The following is a 14021-nucleotide window of genomic DNA, read 5'->3' on the forward strand; positions in this document are numbered from 1 at the left end:
TAGCTCATTAATATGGCAAAAGAAAGACAACTCAATTCCTGTTCAATTCAAGTCTGTCTGACACAAACTTGTGTAAAAACTATTAGTGGCTAATATAGTGTAAATGTTTTGGCATGCTAGTTTAGCACAGATATGGCTTCAGTTTAATTCATACCAGCAAAACATGACAGTTCAATTCCTTAAAACCAAAATGCTTGGGATAACGTACGAAAAAGGTCTTGCAGATATAATAATTGAATTGCATCAGAAACCTAGCCCTTTTGAACCTTTGATCCTCGTTAGTCCATATGTTAGAAACAGAAGCATCATTAAATGTCTTTCAGTGCTGTAGTGCCCTCTGCTGTTCGCTCCTCAACACATGTAGGGGACTGTAAAATATAGCAACCAGTGTGGGGGGGTCATTAATATTAATGAATAATATAAAAACTGAATGGAACAATAACAGGAGTAGCCTATATATCAGTGATAAAAACTTTCTGACTTGAAGAATCAGCTTAAAATCCTTTAGGGTACCCATGTGCTTGGTAAAAACAAAAAACCTCACAACAACAGGCTTTCTAAAAAAATTTTTTTTAAAAACACCAAACATCTAACTGTCTTTGTGGTTTTAATTGAATACTTATTGGCCAGGCTTCTGTAAAAAGAAACCAAACATGATGGTCTAATCACTGATTACATTAGGTACAACAAGGGTACATGTTGTGATTTTGAATAAATAACTTTAATGAGAGACAAAGTGAACACATAAAACTGCATAAAATCAACTAGAATAGAGAACAGCATACATGTTAGGAATCACACTAGCATTACTATAACAGCAGTTGATCAGAAAAGCAGTTTTTTCCATTTGCAACCATTAAAAGGTATAGTTCACCCACAAATAAAAATGTTCTCATCATTTATTCACCCTCATGCCAGCCCAGATGTTTGACTTTCTTTGTTCTGCTGAATACAAACTAAGATATTTAGAAGAATATCTCAGCTCTTTTGGTCCTCACAATGCAAGTGAATGGTGACCAAAACTTTGAAGCTCCAAAAAGCACATAAAGGCAGCATAAAGTAATCTATACAACTCCAGTTGTTAAATCCATGTCTTCAGAAGCGATATGATAGGTGTGGTTGAGAAACAGATCAATATTTAAGTATTTTTATACAATAAATTCTCCTCCCTGCCCAGAAGGTGGTGATATGCATGAAAAACAAAAACGAAAAACAAAAGAAGAATGTGAAAGTGGAGATTTATACTAAAAAAGGACTTAAATATAGATTTGTTTCTCACACAAAACTATCATATCGCTTCTAATGGATTTAACCACTGGAGTGGTTTTGGTACCCATTCACTTGCATTGTATGGACCTACAGAGCTGAGATATTCTTCTAAAAATCTTTGCTTGTGTTCAGCAGAAGAAAGAAAGTCATTCACATCTTGCGCGAGTGAAGCAAACAGTCAAATTGTATCGCGGAAACCACCCCAATTGCCCTCCTAAAGTACCCGTTCTAGATTCGGGCCTGAGCTATATACAGTATGAACCTGCTGGAACCTACTAATATATTAGTCAGCCGGTTTCACAGGCCACACATTTTCACCCAGAACAGTCCACCAAAAAATTTACATTTTCATAATTTACTCACCCCTGTGTTGCATGGACTACTCTAATGATACTTTTGGGTCCTTTATTAAGCTTTAAAGTGAGTACCTATTAATTGTCATTGCACTGAAAAAATGGACCAGAATATTCATTAAAATTACTAATGAATATTATTTGTGTTCCACATAAGTAAGTCATATGGGTTTGGAATGACATAATGTAAATAAATTATGACCGAGTTTTCATTTGAGTAAATTTTCCTCTTGACTTTATTTTGCACATAATGGAAAATGATGCAAAAAAATGTTTTAAAAAATTATAATGTCTAAAGTACCTGTTATTACATAAAAACACAGACCAACTTTAAAGTGCATTATAATAAAAAGCAGAGAGCAAAACAGGGGGGATGGCATCATAGCCCCCTTTTATGACCTTTCATATTTATTCTCTTTAGAAGTCAAATCATTTATGCTGATGTCATTGACATGTAAAACTGTGTTTAGATTACACAGTGATGATAATACATCACTACACTCTTCACCCAAAAAACACAAGGCAGTATAGCATATTTTGAAAGCCATTGTAAATTTTTCTCTTCTATATAAATTTAATATCATATTTAGATTATTTTCAAACCTAGTAACAAAATGGCAAAACTAACACATAACACTTAAACAAATGGAAGTAGCAAAAAATCCACAATTACCCGTTATCATTATCTATGAGTGATTTCCTCAAATTTTTGTTTGCTTAAACGACTTGAGCTCTAATATACAGTATATAGTATGCAGTGCATACAGTGATGGAATCCCCCTCAGTGAACTATTCAAGCCTTTTTAAACTTTAAATAATATTTTCATCTTATTAACAATATAAAACCACTGCTCTGCAGTGGTCATATTTTCTTTATTATTTCCTTTATTTTAGGTTATTTTTATTACAGATCTGTCATTCAGCATATATCTGCATTTCTGGCCTGAGATCTGTCCGGTGAAAACCTGCATGACCCCCAGCAGAGGAATACAGTCTGTTACTATGAGGAGCCATGCAGCCATAGTTTGGGAAAACGCCAGATCCTGCTCGACTGGTCTTAGGGACTTTTGGCTGTACAGAAACATAGCTGTCCAAATAGTCTGAGCGATATGGCACAAACATGCTACGAGGTCTGGTTCTACTTTGGGAACTGAATGACAGTCTGTTGTCCCGCTCTAGAGTTATTTTAGCTTGACCAGGTGCATGCCGTGTTTTAACACTCTGCGATCTCTTAGACCTCTGCGAGTCCCTGCTCACTGGCCGAATGTACTGGTAGTCCTCTTTAAAGTAGTTGCTGAGAGTCTTATGCATCAGCCTGTCCTGACTGGTGTGTCCAACACCAAATCCATCCCTGGATCCGGTGTGTTTAAAGTCAGGGCAGCTATACTCCTTATGTAGGGTCAAGTTGCATGGCAGTGCTTGAGGATAGTCGTGCATGGAGCGACTCTGCTTCATTATAAAATCCGATTTGGCTCCCTTCCTACTACCATGCCTGTCTGACTGAGAGGCCACAGGGATATCGGGCTCAGAGAGTGGGTGCTCTGGGGAGTAATGAGACACCATGGTAACCCTGTACTTTCCATCAGCCCCTTCAGTCGAGATCAACATCTCCTTTCCAGAGTTTGACCTGCTCCTTGTGTGCATTGTGTCTTGGCATTGACGATCGCCTCTCGCAAGACGGGACTGGGGCACAACTGGACCCAATGGCCTATCTTTGACTGAATTTTCTCGTCTAATGGACTGGCTGAAATGACGATCAGACAAACCAGAATTAAAAGCCTCATAGAGAGAAGGGTTCTTCAGGGTTTTTGGCTGGTGACCAACATCTTGGGTAATAAACTCAGACTTGTTGTTCAGCGGCAGATTGTGTAGAGGCTTCTGGTAGTTTTCAGTGCCGCCCATTACCTTTGATGGACGAGAAGGCAGTTTGCGAAGAGTGTAGGAGAGAGTGTATCCATCTCTTTGTTGATCTACTTTACTGTATCGAGCCTCAGAGTAGGGGCTGTACCTATACCGAACCTTGCCATCCTCAAAGTAAGGTCGCACTTGCTGGATGTCTGATGGAGGTGGTTTGTGGTAAGGCTTGTTCCCTTGACGCTGAAGGAAGAAAAATGTGTCCTCGGGTGGAGCATGCATGGAACGTACCCTGCGGATAGTAGGGTACACTGAGGCACCATCCAGTGGTGGATACCTTTGTCCTCCATGTCTACAGAGACCAACTGATGAATACTCTTCCCTTTGACCTTTATATTTAATAGACTGATGCAAAGATCGTGGAGCAAGGGTATTGCAGTAGTTTCTGGAGAGAACTCTAGGCTGGGATCGCCCATCTTCAGGTTGATAATAAGGGGTGCTTTGCCCAATTGGGCTTGACCAGTGTTGGGAGTAAGCAGACCTTTGGTCTTTGGATTTGTTGTGACAAACTACACGTGGTGGAGTACTTGGTGGAAGAACTTCATGCACTGAAGCAGGCATGGCTGTCTCTGCCAAAATGGCTCTGAAGTTGGTGGCATTGGCAGCCTGTTTGTTGTGTAGGGCAGCGATGGCTGACTGATCAGAGCCTAAGGAAGTTTTCATTGAGATTCTCTCTGAAAGAGATGGCTGTAAACTTCCATACAATTCGATCTCAGGATCTTGGCTTGGACAACCTCCATCTGTACCAACTCCAACATGGCGGATGTTGTCTTTTACCATTGTGTGGCTCTCTTGAGCCAGCTGTACCCCTGGATCTCTGCAAGGAGACAAACCCTGAGAGGACACATGAGAGCAGTGCCTTCCAGCTGGTGCCTCGCAACCATCTGAGAAACTGAGTCCACTTTCACTGCCATGGCAGGCACAGGTGCTACGGAGGCTGCCTGCATCGGTAGACATGGTGCTGGATGGATCTGGAAAAATCCTATTGGAGGCATACTGTTCCTCTCGATCAGAGGACATCTGCCGAGGTGGAAACTGAAGTGTAAAGAGTGGGTTCTGTTGGTGAACTGGAGAAATTGGTGTGGGGGGTTCCGAGCTTCCACGCTTGCTAAGTCGAGTGGCCTGCTGGGCCGTCTCAGCTAGTGCCAGAGCTAGCATACGTGCAGCGCTCTTCACCGCAGGCTGGGGAGTTATAAGAGAAACAGACCTCACCAAACCAGGCGTGCATTCAAACATCACAGCACCTAGATGAAGAAAAACAAACCAATGTGAAATTGCATATTGAAACACAGCTTAAATACAATTTAAAAATTAGATTAAATGCTTGCTTTGATAACATTGCTTGCTTTCTCTTGCTAATGTTGTTAGCGGCCTTCATTTCACATATCCTTTGTAATGAGTGCAATGAGCAAGTTTACATGCATGATGGTACACCGATTATGCTTAAGCTAACAACATGTGTGGTCATGTAAATGCTTTAAAAGGCTTTCCTTTAAAAATTTTAAGCATAAACCGATTAACACATTTAGATTTTTGCCCATTATTATGCTGATGTCCAGCTTATCCAATGTATGCAAGTGTTGTTTGCACGTCTGTTCACATTTTAGCATCAAAAGTAATAATCAAATTATTTCAAGTCTCATGTAAATGCGTTTTTCTTGCACTGTCAGATTTTTTGAAAATGCTGATTTTTGGTAGTTCAGCGTATTGCTGGACATGTAAACGTGCTCAATGAAATATTAACAGTGCAGGAAAAAAAACAGCTTAAACCAGCTAAAAGTGGTAAGATAGTCTTCCAGCCTGGCCAGCTTAAACCAGCTAAGACCAGCACACAACCTTAGGCTAATTTAAGCTGTTATTTTTCAGCAGGGAAATGGTCCTAAAAAGTGTAAAAATATATAATTAAATTATTTTGATGACAATGTTTTAGCAGTGCTGACCTGACTCAGCTCTTCTATGCCCTTTGGCATCTGCGGGTTTACTTTCTGCTTTGCGAAAGCTAGCGGATCTCTGATGGACTTCACCACCTTTTGTAGACACACTGGACTTTTTCATTAGAGATGTAATGTCAGAAGGACAGGACACAGTCACACTCTTTGCCACCAAGCTCCTTGTGGTCCCCTCTGGGCCAGTCTTGAATGTCTCCATGTCCAGTTTAGATGTGGCAGCTGGCGCTTCGGAGGGCTTGTGATTGGCATCTTCCAAGCACACTGGGATAAGATCAGGTGGAAGGGAGGGGCTAGTGACTTTGTCTGAAAGGTCTGACTCGGCAAGACTGCCTCCTGCCTTCTTGTGACTGCCTTTTTTCTTATCATCAGATACAGTAGGATCAATTGGCTGTGTGCTGCACTTAAAGGCAAGTGGATCAATGTCTAAGGAGGCCATGCTTATAAACTCAGTGTCCGCAGCTGGGTGGGGTGGAGATATAAGAGCTGGCACCCAAGAGGAGGAAGCAACAGTGTCCTTCTTGTGGTCCTTGAGACTGGACCGGGAGTCTCCAGTTGCTTTGCTGTCCAGCAGCTCCTCATTGAATGAGATTGACAAAGCATCACTGATGGAGAGTGGTCTACGTGGACGATAGATATTGGATCCACCTGAGACAGAATGACAGTTCAACCCATGGGTAAATAAATTGCAATATTTGTAAAATATAGAATAAATCACTGAGAAACAACAGTATTAAAGGTGCTGAAAGCGATTTTAGGCTGTTTGACTAACTTCCACCATTCTGTTCGCTTCAACCACACACCCTCTCTCCAAAACCCCACCCTTCAAAGACATGTCAGCAAACACGAACACTAAAAATGACTGACAGGGAGAGAGCATTTCTGGCTTGTCTTCTGATTGGTTAGAAAAGCACAGGCAAAAATCGCTTATAGCACCTTTAAATTAGGAAATGTGAATTCACCCTCAAAGTTATGCGAAGAGGACAGAGATTCTTCGCTTTTAGCAGATCGTAGTGTTCCAGTGTCTCCTCTACCACCTGTAAAAGTGAGCCGAAGTTCAAAGATTGTATTTATTATTCATCCTACTGACCACAAGAGACCTATATAACACCTGTTTATACAGGCTGTTTATTGTTTACATAGGCTTCTGCAATTCACGGCAGCATTCTTACAACAATGTAAACTTTTAACTGACTGAATTGAAATGCTTTTCATGGACAGCAGCTCTGTAAACACTCACAACTCCAATAAATCTTCTCAGAAGGACTGCACAAAAGATTTGACTAACACAGCTGATTTCAGATCCGAGTTTTCATATTAGCTATCGGCTCGAAACTCTAATAAGCTAAAATAAAATATATATACAGCATTAGGGCTGTGCGGTATGACAATATCTATCGTGGCAACGATATAAAGTGTCAATCAATAGAGATTTTGCTATATCGTGTATATTGCAATATGTAAATATCCATGTGAGTGGCATGTGTGTATCTTTCAGTGGGTGGGGCTTCAAGTGAAACTTGAAGAGACATGGAGAGGGTTTTTCCGGCATTTTGTAAATTTCAATTAAATTCAGCCAATTCAATGACATTCATCCTGCGTTTGGTGCTTCATATACGCTAAATATGCTTCTCATCTGACACACGCATCCGTGTTTCACATAAGTGTCACGTGTGCTATTTCTGGAGTCCAGCAGGCTTCCCGATATTTGTGCTCCAGAGACAGGAGAGCACAGAGCTTGATCACTTGTGCTACTCAAAATCACGGCACAGAACACAACACTTACATGACCCATTTGCATTCTACTAGGTTTTTATTCTTTTTTATATTCTTTTTGGTGCTATGGAGGAAGTCATACTTCTCAAACAGCTAGACAGGCCAACATTCAAATCCACTGAGGCGGAAAATAGCTAATGCACTTTTATGTGGCAAAATAAAGGGCTTTTAAACTAAACATCTTCACCCTTACTAAAGTTATTTTCGAATGACCTTAGATATTAGAAAATAAACCGGCCATGTTTGCCTTCAGATATTCTCTATAGGGATGACTAAATTATTAAGAGCCTATACGGTAAGTGTTTATTTTGGTTGGATTTTGTATTTTTTTTACTTCTGTATTATTTTCTTTGTTGCATTACTGAGATGAGAAGATGTTGAGTTTTGTAACGTCTGTGTAAGATCAGTGATGGCTAATTACACTTTGTTTAAAAAAACCCTTTTAGCCTTTTGACATTTGCATATAAATTACTGACCTGGCCTCCGCGTTTACATTTATATGGGTGCTAAATTGCAGATGGTCTTTATCACTATCAAAAGGATGCTAAGACAGGTCGCCTCTGGAGTGTCTCCATCAAGCTTCAAACACATTCTACAGAAAGGGGGGTGACGCCCCCGTGCCAGGCACCAGAGCAGTTGTCTGTCTCCAGTAATTCCAATACACGTCACACACACACCTAAAGACATTTTCTCTATTTAGGCCATAGTAAGCAGTTATAAATGTATCTGCTATATGCATGTGTTGTATGTATATTCCCCTATTATATTAACTTACTTAAAACCCTTTACTTGTATTAGTTAGACGTTAAACGCCTATATTCAAGTGTATGAGTGTATCTCTGCTTTAATATCGTCTGGAGGTTACCTTCTTGGTATCAAAATGATCTTCTCTTTATTTCTCACACCATAATGTACACCATGTGATCGTGAAATGCATCGAACAATTCTTACTATGTTTTGAATTAAAAGCTGCAATAGCGGTCCAGATCAGCAATAAAATGCGAATGGGCCATAAACGGAGACAAAGGATGTCTCTCCCGCTCAAAATGCATGCCTCTGATTGGCCACTCCACCCACAAAATGGGTGCGGCAATGAACTATCAAAACTCCAAAACGCAGACTAATCATCGCTCAAAAACTCTTCTTCTTGAGACCAACACACTCCAAAACTCTCTCTTGAGTTTAACCTTCTGGCAGTGTTTACCTTCAAGTAACTTTGTGGATTTCCTGTGGACTTCTTCAACTCACTCCTAAAGAAATCGTCGAGAACCTCGTCTACCGCATCAAGACTCTTATTCAGCAACAAACCAATGCAAGTAACCATTTACAACTGATTAGATGCGCGTTTAAGTTTGAACCCCTTTTAAGGTGAATTGTGCCTCTGATGATTCTCATTTAGGTTGTGGTTAACTGACGTGAAATACTGCCTTTTTTGCTCTCTCTCTCTCTCTCCTTTCCTTACTTTCCTTCATTCTATATATGTATGTTTTGCTTAGTTTGTTTGTATGTTAGTTATAGTTTCATTTATTAAATCCCTTATATTCACAATTGATTGTCTCTGTGTTCCGCTCACAATTCAAAGTCACTGAATGTTGCTCCTTGCTACATGCTAAACTACTGCTAGCACTGTATAAGTAGGAAGGCTATCGTTCCTTGGCCAGGAAAGTAATCTTCCTAGAATTGATAAATAATTATATTGTCTGCTCGGTGGACGGACAGATCAAGTAATGGTAATATCGATTCTGCTACAGTTAATTCTAAGATCTAATCTAAATATTTATTATTAATTATAACCAGTTATAATTAATTATAAATAATTCCCTTTTTAAGCTAATTTGCTACAGTTTCTTGAGGAAAGTTTATAATAATAATAATAATATCAGACTGAAATGTGGCATAATGTGAAATTTAGCATTATGGTAAGGCTAGTTTAAAACCAAGTTGTTGTTTTTTTATTGTTTTTGTTTAAAAAATGTTTTATTTTTACTATGTTTGTCAAATTCCAGAAAATTATAAAAGAGGTAGTTTTCATTTTAAAAGTATTTAATTCTCTGACTATTATCCAAATAGGTTTTTTCAATATATAAACCCATTTTTATTGATTTTTCAGAAAATTTTTACTATATCATAATATATATCGTTATGATGATATTAAATTATTCATATCGTGATATAAGACTTTGGTCATATCGCCCACCCCTATATAGCATAAACAACAACTGAGTAAAATAGTTAATTAGATAGAACTGTTTTCTACTGATACATTTCAATACTGAATAAATGCTTATGATAGCCACCTCATAATTGTTTGAAACATAACCAATATTTGCATGATTTTCTAATGAAAAATTAACATTGCTTGATCTTAAAGTCAAAGCTGGACCTGGTAGGGGCGTGTTCTTCATCTCATTGGGCTCGCTAGGATGGCGGTGTAGCTTGGGCTTGGCAGAAGACTTTCCCATATTGAAGAATGAAAACCAGTTTCCCACTGGTGACTTCTTTGCCTTGGTTGAGCCCTTCTTCCTAAACATGCAAAAATAACCAGTTACACACAGGCGTAATATAGTTTGCTGGTCTTAGCGTGTTAAGAAGGCTCTCTAAAACCAGCCAACAGACAAACCTGACCAGGCTGGGAGACCAGCTAAGACCACCAAACCAGCTTAGGCTGGTTTAAGCTGGTTTATAAAGCAGGGCACATCTCTATTATGTAACTGTTGTAAGCATTACAATGCTAACTAAAAATCAATGTAAACAGACAAACCTCTCAGAAGGAAAGTCTATGACTGTGTGGAACTTTCCCTGCAGGGCGGCCGGCCCTTCTCCCACATCAATGTACTTGCTATCAGGGGACACAGGAGAGCTGAGCTGGGCTTGTGTCCGGGCCTGCGCTTCCTCCAGAGAGAGCAGCTTGGTAGAAGGAGAGCTCACCAGCAAAGTCTTGGGCCGAGCTAAAGTAGTGTGACCTGTCAATTCAGATTAGAGTTAGGTGCTCTTTAAAGTGCCTCAGTAGTAGACTTTCATCTAAAAATCAATTGTTGTGGGAGGAGAATTACTGAGGTTAATTTCTCACCTGTGCTGTGGCGGATCAGAGTGCTAAGTTTGGGACTGAACAGAACGTCAGCATGATTAAGGATGAACTCCACAACAACTGACTGCACTCGCACTTCCTTGAACGCAGAGGTGCCACTGAAGCATGCTGACTCTATTTGTTTGGATCTGCAACATGTATGAGTACGAGTCAATTAATAAACACAACTTGATTTACTGGAGAAAATATCTGTATAGACAAATCTATCAAAAAGCACAGCTTTAGTCACCTGAGGAGATTTGGAGCCCAGACAATTGCGATGTTTTTGCAATGCATATTGGTGACAGAACTATACGTTCCCATACGGGATAAATGTCTCATGAGAAACTCAAGAGTTCTAGAAACAAAGAAAAAGAGCAAATATGTTCATTAAAACCACTGCGCATAAAAAATCTTAACTCTTAGCACTAAAATATTTTTTGTTATGCATCACATACAGCGGGGTTCAAAAGTCTATATTGAAAATCTGGGATTCAAAATCTAATAAATGTAGAAACCTGAAAAATCTACACCAAAGAAACGTTATGCCGTAAAATAAATAAATATTCACGATTCTGCATTTCAAGGTCACTAATCAAATAGACTCTTAACTTCATTACTTTTTTGTACAAAAGATCAGATTCCCTTGCTTCCATTGTTCAAAAGTGTATCTTGTGTGCTGCATTCTCAAATCATGCTTAATAACATGGATAATCAGGTTTTGCACAAACCTATGGAGCCTATGACAGCTCAGTTACATGCAAAAGGGGGCGTACCAAATTAAAAAAAAAGTTCTGAAATTCATGCAAATTCTTCAGTTCAACTTTTCACTCAAACTGTTATGCTGATAATAGTTATTCTGAAAAAAGCTGCAAAACTGAAGTAGCTCAGACGTTTGAACGCCACTTTATTTATTCAACTCTTTTCAATGCATGAGCACACAAGAAGTAATTCTAATCATTTTATAGAGAGGAAAGTGCACTTTTCTTTCTTATCAGTAGTGGGTGCTGTGCACCAAACTAACCTGTAGTGTGGTGGTGGCAGCTGCTGAATGACGTCATGGACTTTGACCAGTCTCTCCTCTTCAGTGGCTGCTGATACAGCATCCTGTGACAAATATGCCAAAACATCACTTCTGTGTCCCAATACTGATATTATGTCACGGTACACCAGTGTGTCAATGTTGCAGTGGTTTGATGCTTACTGAGAATTTCTCATAGAGCTGATAGGTCAGCAGTGGGTTGGGCAGCTCTCGAAAATAGAGCTTGCACAATGATCCCACTGAATGAATGTCCTGAACGTACATGTCCTTAGTGAGATCTGGAACGTGCTCTGAGTCAAACTCATGCCTAGAGACAATGGACATTGATAAGCGTTCTCACACAATTTAAAGCGCCGCCTACATTGAAATCACGCAACTGATTAAATATTTATTATAATACTGTATGTAACTGGTGTCTCACCGCAGTCTCTGGATGTTGGAGGAAATCCCAGATAAGCGGTAAATTCCATCCACTACTCCATGCCTCTCGATGAACTCGGTGCAGCTTCGGATGACCTGTGGGACTGTTGGAACAACATAGTATTTTATAATATCTGCTATATTGCTTGTCAAACACAAAATGTATTCTTGTGATAATTATTAAAAAAGAAATAACTGTTTATTGAACATTTATATCATTTATCATATTGCTGTTACTGACTTTTTATTACAGTAATAAGACTTTGTGAGTCACAGTGATTTTACCACAAATCCATCCAAGGGCTATAAGCAGTCTACACTGATGCAAGCTCAAAAAATCATATCAGATTACCTTCAGGTAGATGGTTCAGAGTTCCGTTATGTAAGTCGAACCATTATAAAAATGTATTTGTGCCAACCACAGTCAGACTTTTAAATAAGATTAAGGTTTTTGAACTGTATGGATTATACTAGATGGATTTGTATTTTATATTGTGCTTAAATTATTTTGTACTTGAAATTTTAATATTATGTTGTTTTGTTAGTTCTTTTATTTGTATTTATATTGTGTTGTATGTTGTATGTGTTGCTGTCTACTAACTGCTGTGTATCGAGTCCAAGACAAATTTTCCTACATGGGACACTAAAGTTTATTCAATTCAGTTCAATTCAAAAATTAGGGGGTTTTAATGAACACCCCTTATTCGTGGTAAAATCACTCCAAGACAGCCTCTCGTGGCTTATTGCTTTAATAAACAATACAATATAAAGTTACACTAGCCACACATTATTACATCAGGATGATTCTCACGAAATCTCTCAAGAAAATGTCCTGGTCATAATTAACTCCAAATCAATACTAAAAATATAAAGAAAATGAAGAATACATTAGGACTATTAAAGGAATATTCTGGGTTCAATACAAAAATTAATTTAGACTCATCTGTCCTTTTCTTAAAAAAAAGAAAAAAAAAGAAGCAAAAATCTGGGTTACAGTGAGGCACTTATAATAGAAGTGAATGGGGCCAATTTTTGGAGGGTTTCAAGGCAGAAATGTGAAGCTTTTAATTTTATAAAAGCACTAACATTGATTCTTCTGTTAAAACTCATGTATTATTTGAGCTGTAAAGTTTAATAATTTAACACAGAAAAGGTTAGAATGTGACTTTATCACACTAAACTCATGTTAACATTCATATTGTTTATGGCTTATGGCTATACTTTAGAAAAGGTGAGTATTTTAACGTTTACGGATTGGCTCCATTTACTTCCATTGTAAGTGCATCACTGGATCCCAGATTTTTGCTTTTTTTTTTTTTTTTTAAAGAAAAGGAGGGGCAAGTCACAAGTAATTTTTGTGGTAATCAATATTATGCCACAAATTGTATTGAACCCAGAATATTCTTTTAAGATATTTTGCATTGTGACATTATTTTCAGGACACTTAAGCACATTTTACCACAATTCTCATTACCATAATGCATCCAGACGTTTTACTTGTACTATTCCTATTGTTTTCAATGATTCTCATTACCACAACACAGTATTTTTTTTTTTTTTTTTACTGTATTACAAGTACAATATTTTTTTTAAATGAATGAAAGGCAGTACTAAGGGAGTACTACTGTGATGTACAAATACTTTGCAATTTAAATAACATACATTTTTCACATTGCAGTGATGAGAACTGGGGGTAAAATTTGCATAACTGACATGAAAATAATGTCACAATGTAAACATATCTTCATGACCCGAAAAATAGGGTTAATTTAATACGCGAAATATATACAATACCAGTCAAAAGTTTAGCGTCACTTACTCATTCTTTATTATTATTATTTTTTTTACACATTTTAGAATAATAGTAAAGTCATCAAAACTATGGAATAACATAAATGGAACTATGGGAATTATGCTGTGACTAAACAAAATCCAAAATAAATCAAAACTGTGTTATATTTTAGCATCTTCAGAGTAGTCATCCTTTGCCTAGAATTTGCAGACATGTACTCTTGACATTTTCTTGAGGTTTCACCCTGGGATGCTTTTTAAACAGTATTGAAGGAGTTCCCATCTATGCTGGGCACTTATTGGCTGCTTTTCTTTATTATTCAGTCCAAGTCATCCAAGTCAGAAAAAATTTGTCTTGTAATGAATAAATTAATATGTTGGCACAATTATATTTTTGACTACAAAACTGATTTCAAACCTTTAAGCATACAGATCAAAAGGTT

At 38.1% G+C, this 14021-nt stretch overlaps 1 protein-coding gene across 2 annotated transcripts in view; it reads right to left on the bottom strand.

Annotated features, from left to right (window-relative positions):
* Window positions 1-767: 767 nt before the first annotated feature.
* arhgap32a (Rho GTPase activating protein 32a) overlaps window positions 768-14021 on the bottom strand; it is a 41135-nt gene continuing 27881 nt past the window's right edge. For both annotated transcript variants that reach the window (XM_051665849.1, XM_051665850.1), the window contains 10 exons: window positions 11789-11891; window positions 11530-11674; window positions 11350-11432; window positions 10576-10683; window positions 10329-10474; window positions 10020-10221; window positions 9642-9781; window positions 6445-6519; window positions 5477-6130; window positions 768-4780 (listed from right to left, as the gene is read on the bottom strand). In XM_051665849.1, coding sequence (XP_051521809.1) covers window positions 2538-4780; window positions 5477-6130; window positions 6445-6519; window positions 9642-9781; window positions 10020-10221; window positions 10329-10474; window positions 10576-10683; window positions 11350-11432; window positions 11530-11674; window positions 11789-11891 — 3899 coding nt within the window. In that variant the 3' untranslated portion in view covers window positions 768-2537. The remainder of the gene's footprint in view (window positions 4781-5476; window positions 6131-6444; window positions 6520-9641; window positions 9782-10019; window positions 10222-10328; window positions 10475-10575; window positions 10684-11349; window positions 11433-11529; window positions 11675-11788; window positions 11892-14021) is intronic.

This window comes from Myxocyprinus asiaticus, chromosome 31 (assembly GCF_019703515.2).
Source record: "Myxocyprinus asiaticus isolate MX2 ecotype Aquarium Trade chromosome 31, UBuf_Myxa_2, whole genome shotgun sequence".
NCBI classification, from domain to species: Eukaryota; Metazoa; Chordata; class Actinopteri; order Cypriniformes; family Catostomidae; genus Myxocyprinus; species Myxocyprinus asiaticus.